This window comes from Anser cygnoides, chromosome Z (assembly GCF_040182565.1).
Source record: "Anser cygnoides isolate HZ-2024a breed goose chromosome Z, Taihu_goose_T2T_genome, whole genome shotgun sequence".
Classification (NCBI taxonomy): Eukaryota; Metazoa; Chordata; class Aves; order Anseriformes; family Anatidae; genus Anser; species Anser cygnoides.
This window is the reverse complement of record NC_089912.1, coordinates 65,425,616-65,447,465: the sequence shown is the minus strand read 5'-3', so window position 1 is coordinate 65,447,465 and position 21,850 is coordinate 65,425,616. Positions and strand designations below refer to the sequence as shown.

Sequence of the window (21,850 nt, the reverse complement as noted above, 5' to 3'; positions counted from 1 at the left end):
TTGTGTGCACTCTGTCCATCAGCTCTTGATATTCCACCAAAAGCCAGACTTACACCTTTTCTTTCGTCCATTCTCTTTAGGTCAAAATAACTGCAGCTGCCTTTTGGTCCTTGGCTGTAAGGCTGAGCTGAGCTGCTCTGTGCCTTCTGTCGTTTTTTCCCCTGTACTTGCGGTGCATTTTCTTAGTGAAACATAGTTTGGACTTATCTAAAAGTCCAATTTTAAATGTCAGAGAAATGTAAACTTTTGTATTATCAGTAAATAATTCTGAAATTCTCCTTACTGTTGGCAACTGGTTTAAGAGTGAAGGAATGTCTTGCATGTAATTGCATTACCAGGAGTTGGTTAGTTCAGCTCAGCCAATCAGCTATGTAATACTTTTTATCGGTGGAGTGGTTATTTACTTAACTGTCTACATGTTTTTATCTTTCAACTTTTTGTAACGTCCAACTAAAGCTGTGAGAGTTTGAACAGCACTTTATTTACCAACATTTTTAATTCTTTAGGTACACTGTAATGGAGGAGAAGCTAAATAACGTTTCTGTCCAGGAGAATATTTACAAAAATGTGCTGTTCATTGGAAATGGCAATAAGAGACCCCATAATGTTGTGTAATCTGTGTTATGCCTTTGCTAGTTCTAGTAAATCAGGAACTTTTCCGTTGTAGTGAAGCTGTGAGTGAATGGGAACATAATTCTTCCAGCTGAAAAGATAATTCATTCTGAATTACTGTTCACCGAGCCAGGATGCATTGACTGAGATGTGAGTTGCTGCTTACAAAACAAGCATACCTGTGCTGCTCAAGCCATGTGTGTCGGCTAATAATAATTCATTTCTTCATAACCGAAGCACGGCAGGCTCCTGTGTACAAACCTCAAATATTCCTGCAGCACTCTGCTTTTAACTGTTGTTACTCACAGTGATGCAGACCAGGAGCTGCATATTGCTTCTGTTGACTTGTGGGAGACAGAGCTGGTTTGCAGCGCTATCACTTTATATTAGGGTTAGAAAGCAACATTTCATTCAGTTCATGTCGCTTACTGAAAAAAAAACAAAGGATAGGAAACTTCTGCTGGCAGTTCCAGAGAACACATTACTGTAGAGGGTAAGCAGTTTCTTGCTTTGCTCATTTGCTAGCAGAGAGATGCTCAGCTGAACAGGGGCCAGAAATGGAAGTGGTAATCATTAAACAAGCAAATCCACTAGTTGTGCTCTCCAAAACAATCATGGCAGAACGTGCTTCCCAATCCTGCGAGGTGCTAAGACCTCTGTACAGAGGGAGGGGGACATTCTCGGGGATGTGGGATGAGGATGCTCAGCACCTTACAGAATCTCAAGTGGTCAGCTGCAGAATTTGTGAAGCTGGCCATGGGAACTGGGATCAGCACATTTCTCTCCCTATCTGCAAAACTATTCAGACACAACATTGAAGTGTGATTTGAATGTTCAGAATAGCAGATAGTGGTTAGCTGGTTTCAAAAATGCATCAAAAGCTACCATTGTTCCCCTGCTTTTTCTTCAAGAGACATTCCTTCATATACCTGCAGTTGACATCATAATTCTCTAAACTGCTAGTTTTAGTTAATTTGGAGATTCCCTCCAGTTAATTCAATTGTGAAGATGTTTTTTCACATGTCAATTACCATTGCTTTTTTTCTTCTTTTTTTTTTTTTTTTTAGGTGAACATGTTTGTGGAAGGATTCCATGATGCTATTCTTCTTTATGCTCTAGCTTTACAGGAAGTCTTGAAGTTTGGTTTCAGTAAGAAAGATGGGGAAAAAATTGTTCAGCAAACACGCAACAGAACTTACGAAGGTAAGAGTTCATGTAGAATTCCAGCTTTCAGAGACAAAAAAAAAAGTCAGTTATTTGTTGGGTGCAGAATAAGGACCAGTGCCTATTCCACTCTAATATAAGAGGAAAATATCCATATGAAACTATAAATACCTTTAGGACTGGCTCACATACTTTGCCAGTCTGAATTTTTTCTGCATCGACCCTTGAGGTCTTACTCAGTTTAAAAAACTCCTAACAATTTAATGACCCTCACTGGTGTCGTAAAGGGATACAAATAATTTTCTCAGGCTCTTTCTTTCTTTTTGAAAAAAATTACAGCTGCTCACTTTACCGATGTGCATCTACTAGCTCTGAGATTGCCTCATTTTTTCCATTTGACTCTTTCTTTTTTTTTTTCCCTCCACCAAAGACTGGGAATGGATCAAAGCAAGCTGGTGCCATGGTGCTGGGATTTTTTGTTGTTGTTTCTTTTTCTTTCTTGACGGGGCTCTTTTGGGCGTTGGAAGGATTTTCCCCCAGCCTCCTTTCAGGAGCTGTGCATGTTATCTCTGAGGCTGTAACATGGTGCCTTCCTGTGCTTAACCCTGTAGGTTGTGATTCCATGGCACAGCTGGCAAGTGAATGTCACCCCATTGATGCAAAGTGATGCAAGGGCTTTTGCCAGGAAGGGATTGCAGTAAAGAAACTGAGTGTTGAGTGTGACATCATTGAATTATCTGTCATTTCATATTATATTCCCATCCATCTCTTACAATATTCCAGTCTTTTGGTGTATGATTGACAAGATTTCCTATGGAAATGTCTAAGAGAAGAAAACATTCCCCACTGGATATAGTGGAGGAAGGCAAGAAGGACATCAGCCCCGAAACTCTTTTCTGTTCTCAAACTGTGGCCTGAACAGAACGGGGAATAGCCTCCAGTGGTTTAAGGCAACACAGGAATTGCTTTAAATTATGCTGATCACAGTCATCCCATAAGGAGCCCTGCATCAGTTGGAAATAGTGCTGAATGTGCCACTACCTCCCTTCACACCCACAGCTTCTCAAAACACACTATTTTAATAGAGGGAATCTGGCATCTAAGGATTTGGCTCACAGTTTGGCTATCCTGTGTATGAACAGATGCTCGAGCACAGCCTGTCTGTGTTTTCTTGCCTACTTCTCTGCTGCAGGAAGCCACCAGCTGATGTGCTCATGCAATTCTTTTATAGTACTATGTGCTTCATGCAGGTTCTGTGTTTGATTCTCACACCTGCCTTGTAAAACCAGACAGGAAGGAAAAATGTTCTCTTTCCCCACTTGTGAAAACCAGTTTGTTATTGCTGAACCTGTCACAGCTGTTCTGAAGATACTCTTTCCAGCTGAGCTGTGAGGGTGCAGTCGAAAAGGTCAAAATGCCATGTAAGTTGTACACCATCTCCTACCTGCAGCAGTACTTTGCTGGACGTAATTTACAAGGATAAACCTGATTTCAAAAGACATCTTCAACTTGGTGGTTTGTAAGTTTTTTGGGGAAATTACATCCCTTTATTCTGCCAGTAGGCTGCTCTCTGAAGTGAATGCAGCATCTGCATCATGTTGTCTGTATGTAAGTATCTAACAACAAGAGAGCCCGAATAAAATCTTTCCGCACTCATCCAAACACAGTTCTTTACTAAGGTTGTTTCAGAATTTCCTAAAAACATTTATTGAGGAAGACCGCTGCAGGAAATATCAAAAATTCAAACTCTGAAGCAGATGGAAAAGTAAAATATGAGTGTTTCCCATTAAAAATCCCATAGGAATTCTGAATTTCAGCAAGTTCTAGGACCTACTTCTACTAATCCAATTTTGGCTTCTTTGGCCAGGAAGGTGTCTGTTCCAATTAATGTCTCCTGTCAGATCCAGAAGCCAAGTCATGTAGAAAAGGATATTGCAGCTCTCTATAGTGGCCTCTTTTGGTGATCCAGTAGCCAAGTCATACCCATTCTGTTATCCTGCAGTAATCAAATTTGCAATTGTTTGGTTACTGTATTGTTATACTGAAGACATAGACAGTTGACAGTAAATCTTTTGTTGAACAGAGCATGTTTAGAAAAGCACAACAGGTTGAAACATTCCTTGCATCCCTAAATGGGAACAGAGAAAAGATAAATGGAGGTGCGTTAATCTGTTTCATTTTTATTATTGTTAGGTGTGTTGAGGGGAATTTATACTCTGGCTGAATACCTGACCTCTCTCTTTTGATTAACAGTCACTGAGAACCTGATTTTCTACTGCTGTGTGCCTGGTTTATTAATGTAGTTGGTGTAGCATGGATGTAAAATGATGCCTGTTTGATTTGCACTGGTGTAAATGGCTGTATTTGGTGTCAGGCAGGGATCACAGGATTGCATTTTAGAATATCTGAGGTGATAAAACATATCCACAAAGTCTTGTGGTGTTTCCATTATAGTTAGGTTAGAGCTTCATCAGAGTAAATTGGTATTTTTTGATGGTTTTCAAGTGCCTGTTTGATTTACATAGAATCACAGAACATCTGAGGTTGGAAGGGTCATCTAGTCCAACTCCCTGCTCAAGCAGATCCACCTAGAGCAGGTTATTTAGGACCATGTCCAGGTGGCTTTTGAAGATCTCCAAGGAGGGAGACTGCACGACCTCTCTGTGCAACCCGTGCCAGTGCTCTGTCACCCAACAACTTCGTCACCCCACACAGCAATGAGTTGGAGCTGTGCTCTTCATAGGCAAGGGCATACACTGAAACAAGAGGGTCAGACTGAATATAAGGAAGTATTTTTCTTCCATGAAAGGAATCTCTTTAAATAGCCCACATTAAATGTATTTGTGTTCTTGCACGATGTTTTTTCACTGTGAAAATTTTTCATTGTGACAGTTAAACACTGGAACAGGCTGTCTCAGAGAGGCTGTGCAGTCTCCGTCTTTGGAGGTTCCCAAAACCAAGCAGAGCCCTGAGCCCATTCTGACCTCCTAGCTGACCCTGCTCTGAGCTGGAGGCTGGACTAGAGATCTCCTGAAGTCCATTCAGACCAGAGTTATCCTATGAGTCTGTGATTCCAAGTTTCCCTAAAAGTTTCCTAGAATACAAACAGTTGAAGGCAGAGATGCTGTTTTAAGACATGCAAAATAGTAACAGATGTTTAATTTGTTCCTCGTTATCAAAAACAAATACTGAAATCACCAGGAATCAGACATGATTTCACGTATAGAATTTTGAAAGTGATTTCATCCTTTGAAGGGCTGCTTGGGATGATGCCACGATCTGTCAGTTAGGGTAGTTTTAGGAGTCTGAATGTTGTCAAAGTCTGAGCAAGATTGGCAGCTGGCCTAAGGGAATATCAAATCTTTCCCTCAAACTTGTAAAGGAAGGAAGTGAGCTGGGGGTCTAAAACTATAAAACACAAACATATCGGGCCTTTAATCCTATGTAAATGAATGCAGGATTTAATGCAGATGTAATGCACGTGGTGTCTCCTGTCTTCACTCCCTCCGGCATCCCATCAGATGGAAACAACTCTGGACTGGCTCTATGGATGCACCGACCCTGTCAAGTCTGCGGAGCACAGGGCTATGCCCCTGCATTCCTTGCAGCACACGAGCTGGGTTATCCTTACCAGTGCATCGTCAGATAGTTCAGGGCTAGGCTGTCTGTAAATAGCCCACATTAAATGTATTTCATGCGTGGTGGCTTTCTGGATTAGGTTTTTCTCACATGCTCCCCAAACAGTCTCACACATTTGATATTTAAAAAGGAGAAATGTTAAGAATTCAGGAATGCAGACACCGAGATGAAATTACAATTTCTTTTGGAATGCCAACAAAAATGCTGGGAGACTGATGAGATTTCCTGTCATATCAGTCTGTAAAAACCTGTCCACTGTTTTCTTGTTTTCCTTGGAAAGGCTCAGTATTTTAACTAATTAATTTTCTAATTCCTCACATGCCATTCTTCAGGCATTGCAGGGCAGGTGTCCATTGATGCCAATGGAGACAGATATGGGGATTTCTCTGTGATTGCAATGACGGACCCCGAGGCAGGCACGCAGGAGGTAAGAAAACAAACACCATTGCACTTGGCCACTGATGAGTTAGCCAGTGCAGTGTAACAACATCCTATCATCTGTTTACTCGGTAGGCATCTGTTTATTAAATATACACATTAAAAAGATATTGCTTAACTGTGTCAACCTGCAGCCCAAATCCTTTATTTAAAAAAAAAAATTATCTTGAAGTGTGATCCTAAAAAAATGTTTAAACTTTAATGTCTTGTCTTCAACAATTCTGCATGTCTGTCTTCACATTATGCTAGTCTTTAAAATTTAAAGGATGAAATATCACATGCTACTTAAACTCTAGTAAATTGTGAATATGAGAAACTATTGCTTAAAATAAGTCCTTTTATATATTGTTAAGGACCATTAGGCTTGATGTACACCACTTGAGTTATTCCAGTGGACGTGGCAGGAGCAGAAGCAGACAGACCGTGAAGACCAGGCTATGCAAAATAGCAGCAGCTGCACACAGTTAACAGCATGGTTGGATTGAGTTTATTAATACATAGATTGCTCTAAGTCCAGCTGAGGCATACAGCTTCTGTTAGTTGTGCTGTTTGTTGTGAAGTAAGCATCAGCATAAACTTTGATGGCCTCCCCACCTTCATCAAGAGCCCAGCAAGCCCAGAAGTAAAGCAAAGCAACAGTAAACCTGAGCTGGACACTTCTCTGTGTGAAGTCTGGTGAAGTTATTCTTCTTGTCAGTGCTGCAGCAATGACAAAGTGAAGAAGCCTGTTTAAATGAATAAGGGTGGCTAGTGTGTTTTGGTGTGTAAAAATGACTGAAAAAATCCAGCAGTAAACTGCAGACACTCCCAGGGGTAGGAGTAATCATGATTAATTGAAGTTAGGAGGACAAATTAGTTGGGATAAGCTTGGTATGAACAACTTCTATATTTTCTGTTTGTTCAGCCCATTAGCTCTTTATCCTGTTTATCAGTTTAATATCCCTCGCTTAGCCTTCCTTCTGTTGTTCTTTCAATTGCAATTTAATTTTTTAATTTCTTTCATGTTACCTTTAACTTTTTAACATATTGCTCATTTAAATTTTTTTCTGCTTTTTGATCCATATATACAGATAATTAATATACTTTACATGTGATTACGTATTACTAGCATCTGCTACATTCATTTCTATCCGCATGCCTCACTCTAAAAACGTTTCTTTGATGCTTTGTTTTATTCCTTTTGCCAATTTCTTCGGTGTCGGTATGAGAATATTTGTTTCTCAGTTGAGCTGAGTTAGATGAATCCATGTTTGGGCAGACCTGTTTTCAAAGAACCATACACAGAGTTTAAAGCTAGATGAAAACATCAGTCCACCTAGTCCAGCTTCTACTTCGTGACAGGCAGGCGGGTTTCTTACCCTTGTGTGGACCCCTGTAGTTTACATGTGACTAAAGCTCACACCGTAACAGGCATTCATTTTTCATTTGGAGGCACTGAAGAACAGTGACTGTCTCACTGGCTTCCTTGATATGTGTTTCAATGTTTAAACACTCTTGCTTTTTACAAATCTATATCCTATTTCTGATCTGAATCTGGTTGCTGCTCATAGCTACTTGTTGTTCTTAAGCCTTTCTGCATGCTTTCATATTTAGTAAATCCTGATGGTAGAGGAGGCTTACGCTGTAATAAAGATGCCTCTCCCACTCCAGTCTGATAAATTAAACAATCCCTCAATTAAGTCTGCTGCCTGCAAATGCTCTCTGAGGTTTTCTTTTCCTCTCCTTTTTCCATTTTACTGAATTAGCACTTATTTTTGAACAAATACTATAAAAAGTCTTTCCTCTAAGGTTTTAACTCCTTGTTGGGAGAGAAATTAGCTCCATTATTTCATGTGAAATCTACCTCTGTGTATTGAGCCAGGGTAAATGTTATCTGTCTTTTAACTATTTCTCTTCAAAACAGAGTTTAGGTAAAATATTTGAACAGGCAATCAGTGTCTTGAATTCTGAACCCAATGTGTTTATAAATGTTTCTTATCCACAAGTTAGACAAATACATTTTTGATGTGTTCCTGTCACTGCTACTGACTACTTCATTGTTATCATATTTGGACTTCTACCTTTACTAGTGTGCATAGATTTTTTGAACTATTTTCAGATGACTTACACACTGCTGTTAGCACAATTTAATCCTGGAACTTTGCAGTAGATCCAGCGCACGATACCTTGAATAAAGCCTGAATTTATGCTTGAGGATGGGACTGAAATTCTAAAGTATCTTGTTGAATTGGTCTGAATTAATAGCCCGTGCTACCAGAATGATAAGCACAAAATTGCCTTTCCTGTGCAAATATAAACAACTGCAGAAAGAGAAGGTGGAGAATGACCGGCTCTGTAATAGTTCTGCAGAAGAGCTGAAGATTTAACTGAATATGATCAAGTATCTCCAGGTCCTTGCAAAATAGAAAAGTCCACCATACTAGGTACTTGAAATGATACTTTCACTTGGCTAAGTGACAGTCCTTGGCATTCAACCCCCTGTGGAGGAATTAAAGAAAGCCCAGGGAGAGCAGGAGGAATATTCAGAGGGTTAAAAATAATAATAATAATTGTGAACTGGGTTTATACAGAAGAAAAGCCTGAGGGTAGACCAGATAAGAATGTGAATATGTAAAGGGATGTTTCAGAAAGGAAGAGTCTCTATGTCCACTGGCAATTGGATAAGTAGTAATGGATAATTGCAGCAAGGGAGATTTGAGTTACATGCTGGGGAAAATCACTGATAGTAAAGATAGCTAAGTTCCAGAATAACGGTCTACAGGAATTGTCAAGTCTCCCTCTGGAGGCTTTTAAGAACAGGTTACATAAATATCTGTCAAGAATGCTCTTGTTCAGCTGATCGTGCCTTGGGGCCGGACATGTACTACATAACCTCCCAAAGACCCCTTCAGCCTTGTTCTGTGTGATTCAGCATCCAGCCACAGGAGTCCAAGTGAATGCTGCAGCTCTCCTGTTTGTTTTAATTCTCTAACATGTTAGAAAAATCTTTTCCTTCCTTTCTTTTTTGCATAGGTGATTGGGGACTACTATGGAAAGCAGGGACGTTTTGAAATTCGGTCAAATGTGAAATATCCTTGGAATCACGGCAGACTGAGACTAGATGAAAGCCGAGTTTCGGAGCACACAAACAATACACCATGTAAATCATGTAAGTTTTAGTGACTTAATGCCACTCGGTGATGAGAGAGAGGAACCCATGTGGCGAAGCAGTATAATGGGCCATATTGAATTGCTCAGCACAGTTGTCCAACTAGGACATCATGACTATGTCTCCCTACTGACTGTCTGTGAAGCTAGGGTTTGGCAGCCCTGGATGGTACGTGGTCTGAATCACTTTCCTCTCCTTAAACGTGATAATAATCATGATGCCTGTGTGAGGCACAGCCCAGGGCTCTGGAGGCTTTGCAGCCTTCCAGGGGCTAAAAGGTAGAATCTGTTTTAGCCAGAAAGAAGGACATAACTGAAAGCCTAAACAGAGAATAATCATACTGATAATTAGCAGCTGGGGGACTCAGTGCTGAAGGGAGCAGTTCTTGCCCTTCAAGTTCAGAGTGATTTTCAATGCTATCAGAACATGCAGGAAATAGAGTAGAAGAGGTTCCCACAGAGTCCTGAACTCTGAATGGCTTTATCTGGTGTTGGTCATTCATTTCCTAGCCATGTGTATTTTCCAGTATGTGAATGCAACTAATTCTCATTGTGAATATTGATTGTTCATTTTCCCCTTTTTCAAGCAGGTGGTCTAGGAGAATCAGCAGTTACAGGAATAGTCGTGGGTGCCTTGCTGGGAGCAGGCCTGCTAATGGCTTTTTACTTCTTCAGGTTAGTCCAATTCATTGAAAGTTTGCTAAACTCTTTACTCACCATCCAAACCTCTCAGCTGCTTGCATCACATCCCTGATGGGAGACAAAGAGGCATAATAATCGTCTATGGAAATATTTCTACCACAGACAGTGAATACACTTTGATTGTCCTTTTGTGTATATTGGAATCATTTTGTCGACTCAGGGCCTTGTTGTGTAACTGTTTACATCTTTGAGTAATTTTACTCATGGAAGTAATTCCACTGAGTTCTATTCATTCACAGCTACCTTAATAAAGTGGCCTGGCCTTGAAAGCCTGCTTTGTTTGGTATTCTTTGCCAGAACAATTGTGCAGTCTGTGATCACATAAGAGATTTATATCACTTCCCTGATACTTAGTTTTTGAGTATTGGGTGGAATTGTATGGGAAGCTAGAAAGGGATTTCTGTTTTGGTTTAAGAGAGCATTTGGATCTCAAAGCTGTGCATTTGACTTAATAAGCTGAGGTCAGTGGAGGGTGATCAGTGTTTTATTCCTGTTTAAGTAAAATAATTCTTACACTGCTAGTCAGCAAATGCAAAGTCTTGAGACTTGATCCTACATCGACAGACCAAATTATTGTTACACCTGTTCAGCATTTTGCATGTATTATTTATCCTATTATGGTACAGAAGAGAAAAGACAGACAGGACAATAGAATTAACCTCTGCATGTAAGAATCCAATCATTTAATTTAATAAAAAACATGTCAACAAAATGAAGAAGCAAAAATTGCATCAGTTTACTAGTGCATTTCCAGGGTTTCAAAAGATCTGAGAAACAGGATTTTTCATCAAATACTTACAACTGAAATTCCTCAGGATGGTTTTATTCTTGAATGTTTTTGGTGCTTATATTGTATAGGTCTGAGACAAGACAATTTATCTGGGACTAATTATAGACTGTTTGTCTTTAAAAGACAAAAAAAAAAAGAAAATACAGTTGTTTATTTATATTGTATTTCATGAGAGGTTTTTGCGTGTTTTATACATACCCAATCTGATCTGATAATTTTTAGGTATGTTTTTTAAGCATTGCTGATATTGGGAGGAATTGGTCGGTGAGGACAAGAAATGCCCTCTAACTCCAGCAGTAGAATATACTTAGGAAACATAGCATATCAGGAAGAATGGGTCAGATTTTCAGAAAACACAGTTCTAGGAATTGTGCGCCTGGAAGTGATTTTTACCTGAAGATTCTGTAGCTTTCATAGTGTATATGCACCTTCTGATTACATCTTTCTACATCTTTCATTTTGATCTCTAATCACCATGGATGAGCATGCAAATACAGCTTTGAGTGTGTGTGCAAACTCCATCAAAAGGTCTGGTTTGTGGTTCTGATATGTAGCTTTGAAAGGATTTAAACTCAAAGAGCTGCATTTCTGAAAGAAGGATTTATCTGTGGGAATGAGCTACTACTGAGTGTGCTCTGACTTAAATATACATAAGTGAAGTAAAGAACATAGTTTTTTCTAGTTGTTTTGGAGCCTACAGATACAGACACAGATGTCTAGGGAACCTTTTCAGAATAATGTAGGTACCCCCTTTCTATTGAGCCGTATTATCCAAATTAAAACCGTGGTGTTTTGAAAATCCTTCATCCACCGCCACGTATCTAGCACTGTCTTCTGCTACACATGCAAGTGGAACAGAGCTTTCCATGGCATGCAAGCATTTTGTCATGCACTTGCACAAGGAGTACTGTGTGCAGATGGGGCTGGACTAATGCCCTTTTGAAAATTTGGTGCCGAAACTCAGTAGAAGCATAAATGCGTGAAATGTAAACATGGTAGTCTTATGATTTTGGGGCATAATTTGGGTACTAAAGTGGAAACTGAAAGGCAGTCAGAGGGTTTGTTTGACATAAAAATTAGCTTAACAGGATTCTTCAAAGGCTCTAGAGGAAGACACACAGGAAAAAACTGTGTCTAATGCATGAGCAACTGTATTTACGTCTTATCTACCATCTACATCCCTCTTCTTAATTCATCTTACTACCTCCTCTGACATTATAAACAGAATAGCTTTCTGAAAGGGAGACAGGAGGATTAGTTAGCTAACATACAGCTTCAGTGAGAAATGCAGTTGAGTAAAGAGTGAGATCCGTTGTTTGAACTCTGCAGAAAGTGCCCCCCATATACAGGAAAGAAATTTGGCTTTGATCAGTATAAAGCAGTGATGTGACACAGTTCACATGACACTTCGCAAAAACTTCCTAATCACTTAGATCAGTAATTTTCAAAGAAGCAAATGTCTGTGTCTTGGTGCTTTGAGACTGCTGTGTAGAGAGTAACCAGCATTCTTGAGCCTGGGTAAAATGTTTCAAGGCAAACTACTTTAATCTTTGACCAGGGTTTCACATGCTGTCACATTTCATTTTTCAACTGGCACCCAGCTGTCCCCTACGGGCATTCTTTATAAGGGAAGTCCTGTTATCCTATAGCTGGAGAAGGATTTCTCACTCTGTTCCTCTCCTTTCATGCAGAAAGAAATACAGAATAACTATTGAGAGAAGAACTCGACAGGAGGACTGTAACATGGGGAAACATCGGCAGTTACGCGAAGACTCCATTAGATCTCATTTTTCTGCTGCATAAAGAAGAAAAATAATCCCATTCTTCCTGGGGAAAAAAAAAAGAAATGGGGAAATGGACACAACCAAAGACATCAGTGTAAAAAGAAGAGGCTCTTGAAGAACTCAATCTTTTAAGCAGTAATTTTGTCTTAATTTTTTTCAGAAGCTCAGGAATGATTTACTAATCACATTATGCCGCATGGCCTTTCATCTCATGAAAAAAAAAAAAGATTCAGTTTGATGTTATAGGATGTACTTAAGAAATACTGTCTTTACATATTAAGGCATATATTAAGGGCAGCAGATCTGGGTTTAGTTGTTGGGGATGCCTCATTCTGTTCCCTGTTTTTTAGCTCCTACTGTCTCCTTCCTTAATTGCATCTCACTCATGGGTATCAATACGGTTTCACAGACAAAGATGCTGGTTTGCTGTCAAATTTAAAAAAAGGGGGGGGAGGGTCATTTGGGGTATGAGCCTGCATCACTAAATCATTATCACTGATTACAGGGAATAATGCAGAATTAGACATACAGAGCTTAGTCCTTGGAGGGAGCTGGCACTTTGGGTGTAATTAACTCCACCGAGTGTAACGAATTCCACTCGTAGGCAGGTGGAAACACACACAAATCATTCTTCCCGTGTTTGTGTAATATCACAATCAAAAGCACTGATTCTCCCTCTTATGCACTGAGAGTTAGGAAAAACTCCAGTGAAGGATGTGGAGTTTCACTGGTGTGAAATAGTGAGAGAGAGACGACAGGCCTCTGGAGAAGGCTTGCCAATTCTTCAGTCTTGCATGTTTTATCACACTCTTCTCTCTCCACTGCCATCACCTTTCAGAGAGGCAAATATCATCTATGTGGAGCTTGCTCCTGTTCCCAGTGAAGTCAATGGAAAAATCCCATTAACTTCAGTGAGTGCAGGATCACATCTAAGATATGTAAATATGAAAGTGTGTAACTGAGGCAATTCAAAAAGTGGTCTTTTTCTGTAAAAATGACATTCCATGCTACCATTTTATTTTTAGGATATTTTTTTATCTTGTATTTTTCTATTAAAATATCTATTTTTGCTTTGGTAGGATTAAAAGTTAAGGGAGAGAATGTTTTGAAGATGTATTTTTTTGACAGGAGTAACATGCAGGGAAAGTCAACAGCTGTAAGTACATTTTAGAAGCAACCTTTAGGGGAGGAGAAGTGACTTTATAGATAGTAACAAACTTTTTGTCCCCCTTTCTTCTCCAGGCACATGCAACATGCAAACATTTATTTTAAACAATATAAATGCAGTTGTCAAATTGTCTATACAATGATGGCTCTGATCCTGAACATAATGAACTGTTTGCATGTTAAACAGTCCCAAGTTAATCAGTGAGACCAACTAACTATTCACGTGTGTGCGATTAAACACACAAACAGCTACCTTCAGGAATCAGGGTGGTAAAATGCTGCTCTAGGGCTGACTTTAATCCTGCTGCCATTGGTATCCCTGGGAATTTTGCCACTGACTTTACCAGGAGCAAAACTGAATCTGTGATGAATTAGCTACTGGCAACTTATTTTATATTAGACAGAGGAGAGCTCTTTCTAGTCAACAAATGAACAGCTATTATTATAGATGTGGTGAAGAAGACCTGAGAAAATACTGTCTGTGAGAAAACCCAGCTATGACTATGACTGTAATGCATGAAATCTTTTGGCTCATCCTATTCTGATTTCATAAACAGAACTTTGTGGTCTCAGGAGTCACAGTCAGACTTTACACAATAGTTATTGTCATAACTGGCACTGAAGCCTGTGTTCTACAAAACTTTTACGCTCTGAGAAGCCAGAGTGCAAATTCGAAGAAACCATTTTGGGGTAGCTGGAAGTGAATGAAGAGCGAAAGCTGGCTCTGTCTTCTTTTTGCTGTTTTTTGTTCATGGGGAAATACTCCATGGAATAATTCCTTGGCCTGTTTTTGCTATTTCTTATATTGCACTATCTCTTAGCATATATAGTGGCTCATCACCTGCCTCTGTGCTCAATGTCCCAGGCAGCCAGAGGGCCAGGCTTCCTGACTGTCAGGGCAGCTGCAGGATAGATGATGGCTGTAGACTGGGTAGATCCAGCATCTTTAGGACTCGCTGTAACAGGCGTTGTTCACCTGCAAGATTTATATCTTCCCATTTTCCAGTCAGGGCCTGTATGACTTCTGCAAAGGTTTGTTATCCAAAGTAACACTGATCTCAATGGACAGGTTTCTGAAGTAGCCTCCATATCTCATGGGCACCAGAGAAGGATGTAGGCTCGAGCGGCATTCATACTGTCGTAGAATTGGGGAGAAAAAACATTCCTGATTATTTTTTTGGATTTTTCTTTTAAGTATTTGAGTTTATCTAGTGACTGGTTAAGGATTTTTATTTGTTTTTGTTTGAAAAAAAATCAAAGGGAATTTTGATCTACTTTTTGTTTTGCAAATATGCTTTTCAGTATTTTTTTTTAAATATATTTGACTACTTTTCCACAGAAAAAGGGAATGAAATATTTTAAACATGTAGAGGAAATAGGGTATGATTTAAAGGATAGACCTTTTTTAGAAATGATGTTTGCTATGAGTTGCCTTCAGTCTGAACTGGTACCCAACCAGTTAAGAAGTGAGGCAGTAGCATACATCTGCCTTTACCCTGTGCCACACACAGTCATGTCAGACTAGAAGATCAGAGCAACAGTATCAGACAGGGACAACAAATTGTTAGGACTTCTTTATTATGTGATCTTACTATAACTAAACATCAAAAAAAATTGCACGAAAGGTCACTCTTCAAGTAAAAATAATTCCCATCTTCAATTTTATGTAGGGTTTTTAATAGTGACTTCCAAAAGCGTTGTCATGAGATATCTGTTGATGGAATACTGATGCAGGCCTGGCCACAACTTTACAACACAGCACTTCCCACCTTCTTTTAAAGGTGAACCTTTCTTGCTTGTTGGAACATTTCAGATCAATGGGCTTTAATCTTTCTAAATTGGTGTACACCAGCGCACTTTTCCAAAGGAGGTGTGGAGATCATTTAAGATGTTTCACATAAGTAGTTCTTCTTAGCTGCCTCTCACAGGCTGTGTGTTAATAGTTCCCAGGTCTTCCAGGAACCATAGATCAAAAACTGTCTTGAGTTTAGATTATTCAGCAGAGATTCTTTACCATCTAATGCACTTTTCCTTTCTGGTTCATGTGCATTAGCTCAATGCCACAATGTTTAGGCTTTAAACTCAGTAAGGGAATGTCTAATCAAAATAATAATAATTGATTCTCAAAAGAGTTTTCAAAGCCTACATTTTTGGCTTCAACAAATTACCCATATTACAAACATACATTGCAGAGCAGCACAAGGAGAGCCTTGACTCAACCCAGCACTTCAGAACACATTTAAAATATGCTTGACTTCAGCTTCTAAGTGCTTTGCTCACTTGGGACTAAAGGGTATAATCCTGGCCATGCCTGAACCAAAGGGAGCCTTGCTGTGTGCTCGAATTGGAGTGACGTTGGCCCCGTACTCCATATGTTTATTGCACAGTCTTACAGTTGTGCCTGCTAAATTGAAACTGACCTGATGGCTTCGTGTCTTTTGTTGAAGTGGCAAATTCTGCTAATTTAGCATTTCATTAAACTACCAAATATCGGTCAGCTTAATAGCTGATTCACCTCAAAATCCTCTTCATGAGGATTATATGGACAAATTACCTCACTTCCACCCTCTTATCTGCAACATGTAGACTTCTGCTGCAAGTTGGCTGTTGCAGTATACTCTCCAAAATAGAAAGATTAAGCAAAAGTTTCAATAGTACCTGTGATTTAGTATGCTGGGATCCACAGCTTCAGTCAGATGCCTAGATACTTTGATGTGGGCCAGAGGTAGTTCTGGAAGTTTTGCTTATGGACAGTCTGTGTGTCCAGAGTCTGTGGGTCCATCGTACCCATTAATTATCAGTTTCTTTTGTGATGTGCCTCAGTGAAGATCAAATCTGGCTCAGTTCTGAGAACATTCAGCAATTGCTAAAAATTGGAATCAAAAGTGTTGTGCACTTTGCCGGACTGTGGCCAGAATTCAGCTTATTAAAGAGTTACATTTGTTGACTTCTCAAAATATATTTTGTTGATCTGCTTTCAGCATGTCCTTAAGAAATGCTTTATTGCATTATTGAAAGTATTTAATAGTTTTTTAATGGATAGTTATTGAGATTTAACTAATGCTTTGAAAACACTGGGGAGGATGGGAGTTGAGCTGGGCAAAGTAAGCCTGTACCCAGAGAGCATGTTTTACCAGGAGGTAGATCTGATTCATTTTTGGGGCTTGGAGATCTAATTACGCTCTCATTAAGTAAATGAAAAAAAAACTCTCCTTGATTCAGTGGAAGCAAACTGAGGCCCTCAGTGAAGTGTCTTCAGGCTTTACACTCAGCATCTTGAAGCAGTTCAGAGTGAATTTCTCAGCTTTGCAGTAGAACAGGCTGCATCAGCCTTAGCTGACCTTGGCTCCAGAGCAATTTTCACCTCATGAATGCCATAATGCTCCTGGAAAGCCAAGAATAGACATCAAAGACAGGAAGCTAATAGTCCTGGTCATAAATTTCTTTGGCAATTCAGTCCACCTTTTCCGGAGCTCAAGACAGTTCCACATCCTTCACTACCCTCCTCTGTGCTTCAGCGTAGCCATGTAGCTGTTCTGTTTCTTCAGCTAAAGCAGTTGAGGGTTTTTTTTTTTCTCATTTTCTCCCAGAGTAGAATGAACGCTGTTGAATTCCCTATTTTTCATGCTCTTTTCTCTAGCTTCAGAAGTACTCTGAAAGGAGACGGCCATTTTGCGTCATGTTGGCGGACGTGCTCCCTCCTTACTGGGAGGTGGCTGTTTTTTGTAATTTCAGCCTTTGCTCCTTGTTGGCATGCTGTTCAGCCACAGGCACACCTTGCGTTGGGCCACTGCTACACCAGCCTCTCTCTGAGATCTAGGCCCAGAATCGTCTGGTGTTGCCTGACTCTTGAACTATGCAAAGGTGAAAAATTAGGTTGACCAAAAAGCCTCTGAAGTTTAATTGGAATTTTGCAGCTGGCATCCTTTCCTTGTAAGAACATCCAAGGCTGGCACCGCAAATTGTAATTACAGGAGCAGTCCCATTGAAGTTAATGATTACTGGGCATCACTGTACACTTGGACGTGCAGTAGTCCAGGCATGGTCAGATGATGTCAGCCACTGTCTTTTGTTTTTACCCTAATTGTTGCTATAAAATGACATCAAATGTAGTGACCCCACCCAAAGCAGAGCAGATGGACACGGATGAGTTTCTAATGGAACCTTACTTGTTCTGGGGATCAGGAACATGCTATAGCAACTTGTCTCACAGCAGTGAATGGCGAAGGAACATGTTCCATGGAGGCAATTTTAGCCGTTTTTAGAAACAAAGTAAAACAAAAGTTACTTTCTGGAATATATTTTTGAAGACACGCTGGAAAAAGTTTTGCCTTCAGATGTCATGTGTGTGTCTCCTCTCCTCCCCCCACCTCCCCAACCCCCTTTCTTTCTTGCTGTTGAAAGCACAAAAAGATTTGCGTGTGTGTGAAACCTTTCAAGTGGAAGAATGGAAGTGTTTGCACTGTGCCCATCCCTGCTTAGAGGCAGAAATGAATTCAGTTGGCTTCAGGCCTGTATTTTTTCCATTCTCAGATACCATTTAACATTCTGAGACTGATGAAAAATGATTGATGAAATTAGAACAACTAGCTATTTGTGAGAGACCTCAGACCTGGCTGTCTACAGGGGTCAGCAAGCTGTGCAGCAGACTTTGATAGTGTTGTTTCTCTTCCAGAGAATGACAGGAAGCCTAAGCACTTTGGCTTGCCCCAGTGAAGCCTTAAGTCTGGCATAAATGCAACTCCCCCTTTATCTCACCAATAGAAGACAAAAGGATAAAGGTTGACGTTGGTGTTTTTAAGAGGTTACGGCTGGTTTTGATCAAGAAGATAATGCTGCCATGGCTTTGAGGCTTTGTTGGGGTAGTGTTTAGTTATGTCCAGTGTATCATTACATAGACTGTTTTATTATGCTATTACTTCTTCCAGAATTTACCTTGCAGGAGGCCTCTTACCTGACATAGACTGAATTTATAGTATACAAAACTAGCTTTCAAAAGAGAGGCTTAGAGTTCATTCAAAATCTCTCACTAACCACTAACTTAATATTCTGCATCAAAGGCAAAATATTCTCAATAATATGACACTGTTAAAGTTTGTATGTTAAGCTATAGTACTTCAGAAATCTTACGTGGACTCATTAGGTGTTAAATCTCTGAAAGGTTAAAATCCACTCTGTGTGAAGTATTGCTTGGTGTTTCTGTTATGTGAATGTTTCTAGAGGACACTTGAGCAAGCAAAGAAATGTACCAAAAAGGGTATTTAAAAATAATCTTGTTTTAATGGTTTCTTTTGTAATCTCAACTGGTATGCACAAGGAACGCGCAATTCTCTCCATCCAGACTAAGATCAGAGGGTTTGCTAATGTTATACTGAACCTTCAGCAGTTGTAATCAGTACAGCTGTGCTGATTCATGCTTGCTGATGGTCTGGACTTCTCTTTCTCTGTGAAGCTAAAATGCAGTGTGACATAGGAACAAGTTACCACTGAAAAGTCGGTGTCACAGTTAGTAATCCGTGGCCAGTTATCCTGGTGCCGTGTGAGATGATAAAGGTGTATTTGGCATCTCCCTGATGTAGTTTTGCAGCAGATGACATAATGAATTCTGCAGTGTAGGATGCAAATGATGAAGAGATCTGTTGAGAATATCGGGAAAATATCTGTGCAGTTGAGTTAGAGAGAGAGAAGAGGGAAAATACTCAGGGATTGATTATACTCCCATGATGATGCTGTTGACCGTACAGGGAGTGGGATCAAGCTCTTTCTGCACAGTACACTGTCTTTATTCAATATCTAATTTCTTAGAGACTCAGCAGAAAGCTTATTCACCTTTTAAATCCCACATAGCCCCCTTACCCAACATTTAAATGGGATTTAAGGGGTGCATAGGAGAGGTTGTACCATGCCTGTAGGCCTGGGTATGTGCTAGTAACGAAGTCTTCTTCCCTGTGCAGGTCTAAAAGTGCTGAGAAAACTTAGGTAGAGTGGCAGGATGAAGGCAATGGGTAGAATTTGCTGTGTTTCTTGTGCATAATGTGTAATTACCACAAAACTAAGAGGACTCAGGATAGACACTGTGGACGTTAACTTTGTCCCCTTTTTTGGGTGATGCTGTTCATTATTGTAAAAATACTGGACAACAGAGAAACCTATTATCAGTCTAGTAGAAATCGAATGGAAAGCTGCACAGTATATTGTACTGATGTAAGTAGAACTATCTGCATATAATGTGATTTTATTTATTGTTGTTTTTGTGTAGAGGAGAGTGAGTATTCATGACTGTGGATATAACCTTTGTTTATTTGTGTAATGTATTTTATTTCTTTTACAACTTGGTCATTTAAAATACCTACATTCATTGGTGTCCTTTGACTTTTTATTATGTGCATTTTCTTTTACACATTTTAAAAATGCAAAAATATCACATACCTAAATTGTAACAAAATGTTTCCATTAAAGAAATAGGAATATGGTATCACCTGTTTCCCTGGTGTCTTTTGTCACATGTTCACTACTCTTTTGGTCTGTTTCATCTAGAGGGTAATATCAGATGGTAAGGAGTTAATAACAGGAGGATTATTGAGGGCCATTTAAAACCCTGACTTTTATGATGACTAGCAACTGATTAAAACAGAAGTCAGTCTAACCTGTCTTTGAAAATATTTCCCCTAGCATATTAAGGTCTGGGAGCGGTTTTAATGGGTATAAACAAGTGGTGAATATTTTTCTACTTATTCTCAATCCTCCAGGAATGTAAGTAAATAGGAATCAAATATTATTTAAATATGTTGGAACTTTATCTAGCAAGCACTAATTTTTATAGCCTGTGGAGAGGCAAAACTCACACATTTTACCAAGCTCTTTTCTTTGCAGCAATCTTATCAAACTGGGGGCATTTCATAGGGTTTCTTTCCTGTGCTTTTAGATACAGTCTTCAAATTGCCCTGTTTTGTCTAGCCGCCTGCTTTCTGTAAGCATGTGTCTGTTGTAGCAATGTTGCCAAATTTAAGATTCATGCTTGAGAGTATGCCAAGCCTTTATAATCTAAAATAACTGGGAAATGAGCATGAGGAAGAAATATCTGATCGCACTTGTATCACAACTACAAGTACCAAGAATTCTCTGGGGAGTTGATACAGAGATGGAAACATCCTCTGAGTTAACTATGGACCTAAAATCTTTTTGCAGCCCAGGAAAGGATAAAGAGTAAAAATACAGGCTCGGAGAGGCCCATTCAATTAGGAGAGGGTTGAACTACTTTCTTAGCTGCAATGCCTTCCACTGGTAACTGTCCCAATATGTCACTAAATTTAATAAGCTCAATACTGCCATCAGGTAAATGAATGCTACCAGTTTGTACAGCTGATTAAAGGTGCAAAGAGGTTAACTTTCCTGAATTTGTATAAAATAAGCCTGGCATATGTTAAAATTCAAATTATTTTAAATCTGCCTCAGAGATATACATCTAATTTTATGAATGTTGTACAGACACAAATTACTATTTTTCTGTATTTCGCTTGATTTTTTTTTTTTGGTTTTGTTTTTAAGCTCTTATATTTTCATCTAATTCTAATTACAGTCAAGAATTGTCTGAAATTAACACGAGATTTTCCAATATTATTTTATAAAGAATTGTAGAAGGAATTGTCTAAGTACTGTTTCATGTTCCTAGTAACAGCAGTGTTCATTAAAGAGGTTCTGTGATCTTTTTAAAAACCCACATTTTACGTGACTCATCTCCAGTGTCTTCAAGCAATTTACGATTCTAGTCAGGACAAACTGAAGATTATTTCTCTAATGTTTTCTAACATTCTAAGTTTGCTAGAAGTGAGATCAATAATGATACATGCTTCCCTGCTGTTAAATTCTAGTGATGCATCATCAGGGAACACAGCAGGAGAAACTCTGGCATCTTTCCGTAGCCATGGAAACAAATCTAATCAGCTTCAATAGCATAAAGTTTTGACTCATGTTTGGGAACATGTCATGAGACATTATTGACTGAATTTGTGTTCAGTATATGGCCCTCATGCTTTTACTGCACACCCAGCATGTTGTTACCTCCACACTGGTAGGACTTCTTTCCACTGTCACTGACTTTTTTTTTCCTTTTTTAGTGTCTTCTTCGAAATGAATGTTTGACAGGTGTGATGAGTTGTGCGCATGTATACATACATCAGTATTTATGAAACAGTTCATCCAAATGCGTTAGTTTTCTTTTTGTCAGAGTCATCAGCCAGTGTGACATAAAAATTTCATCTGATGAAATTACTTACGGCAATTGATCTTCAGTGGTAGCAATTTTGGGATATCATTCTAGATATCCTGTAACCTGGCTAGACACATTTTTTTGTGGCTTTCTTAGGAAACTATTTCTTGAGGAATATTCATCACATTTCTGAAAAAG

At 39.3% G+C, this 21,850-nt stretch overlaps 1 protein-coding gene across 2 annotated transcripts in view; it reads left to right on the top strand.

Moving 5' to 3' along the window:
• The window catches only part of NPR3 (natriuretic peptide receptor 3), a 48,093-nt gene extending 28,175 nt beyond the window's left edge, over positions 1–19,918 (top strand). Inside the window, exons 4-8 of one of the 2 annotated variants that reach the window (XM_048051262.2) lie at positions 1,680–1,815; positions 5,748–5,842; positions 8,866–9,001; positions 9,591–9,675; positions 12,184–19,918. In XM_048051262.2, the coding sequence (XP_047907219.2) occupies positions 1,680–1,815; positions 5,748–5,842; positions 8,866–9,001; positions 9,591–9,675; positions 12,184–12,295 (564 nt within the window). In that variant the 3' untranslated portion in view covers positions 12,296–19,918. Of the gene's footprint in view, positions 1–1,679; positions 1,816–5,747; positions 5,843–8,865; positions 9,002–9,587; positions 9,676–12,183 lie in introns of both variants that reach the window. The other variant, XM_048051261.2, reaches the window with a different exon arrangement.
• Positions 19,919–21,850: the final 1,932 nt, after the last annotated feature.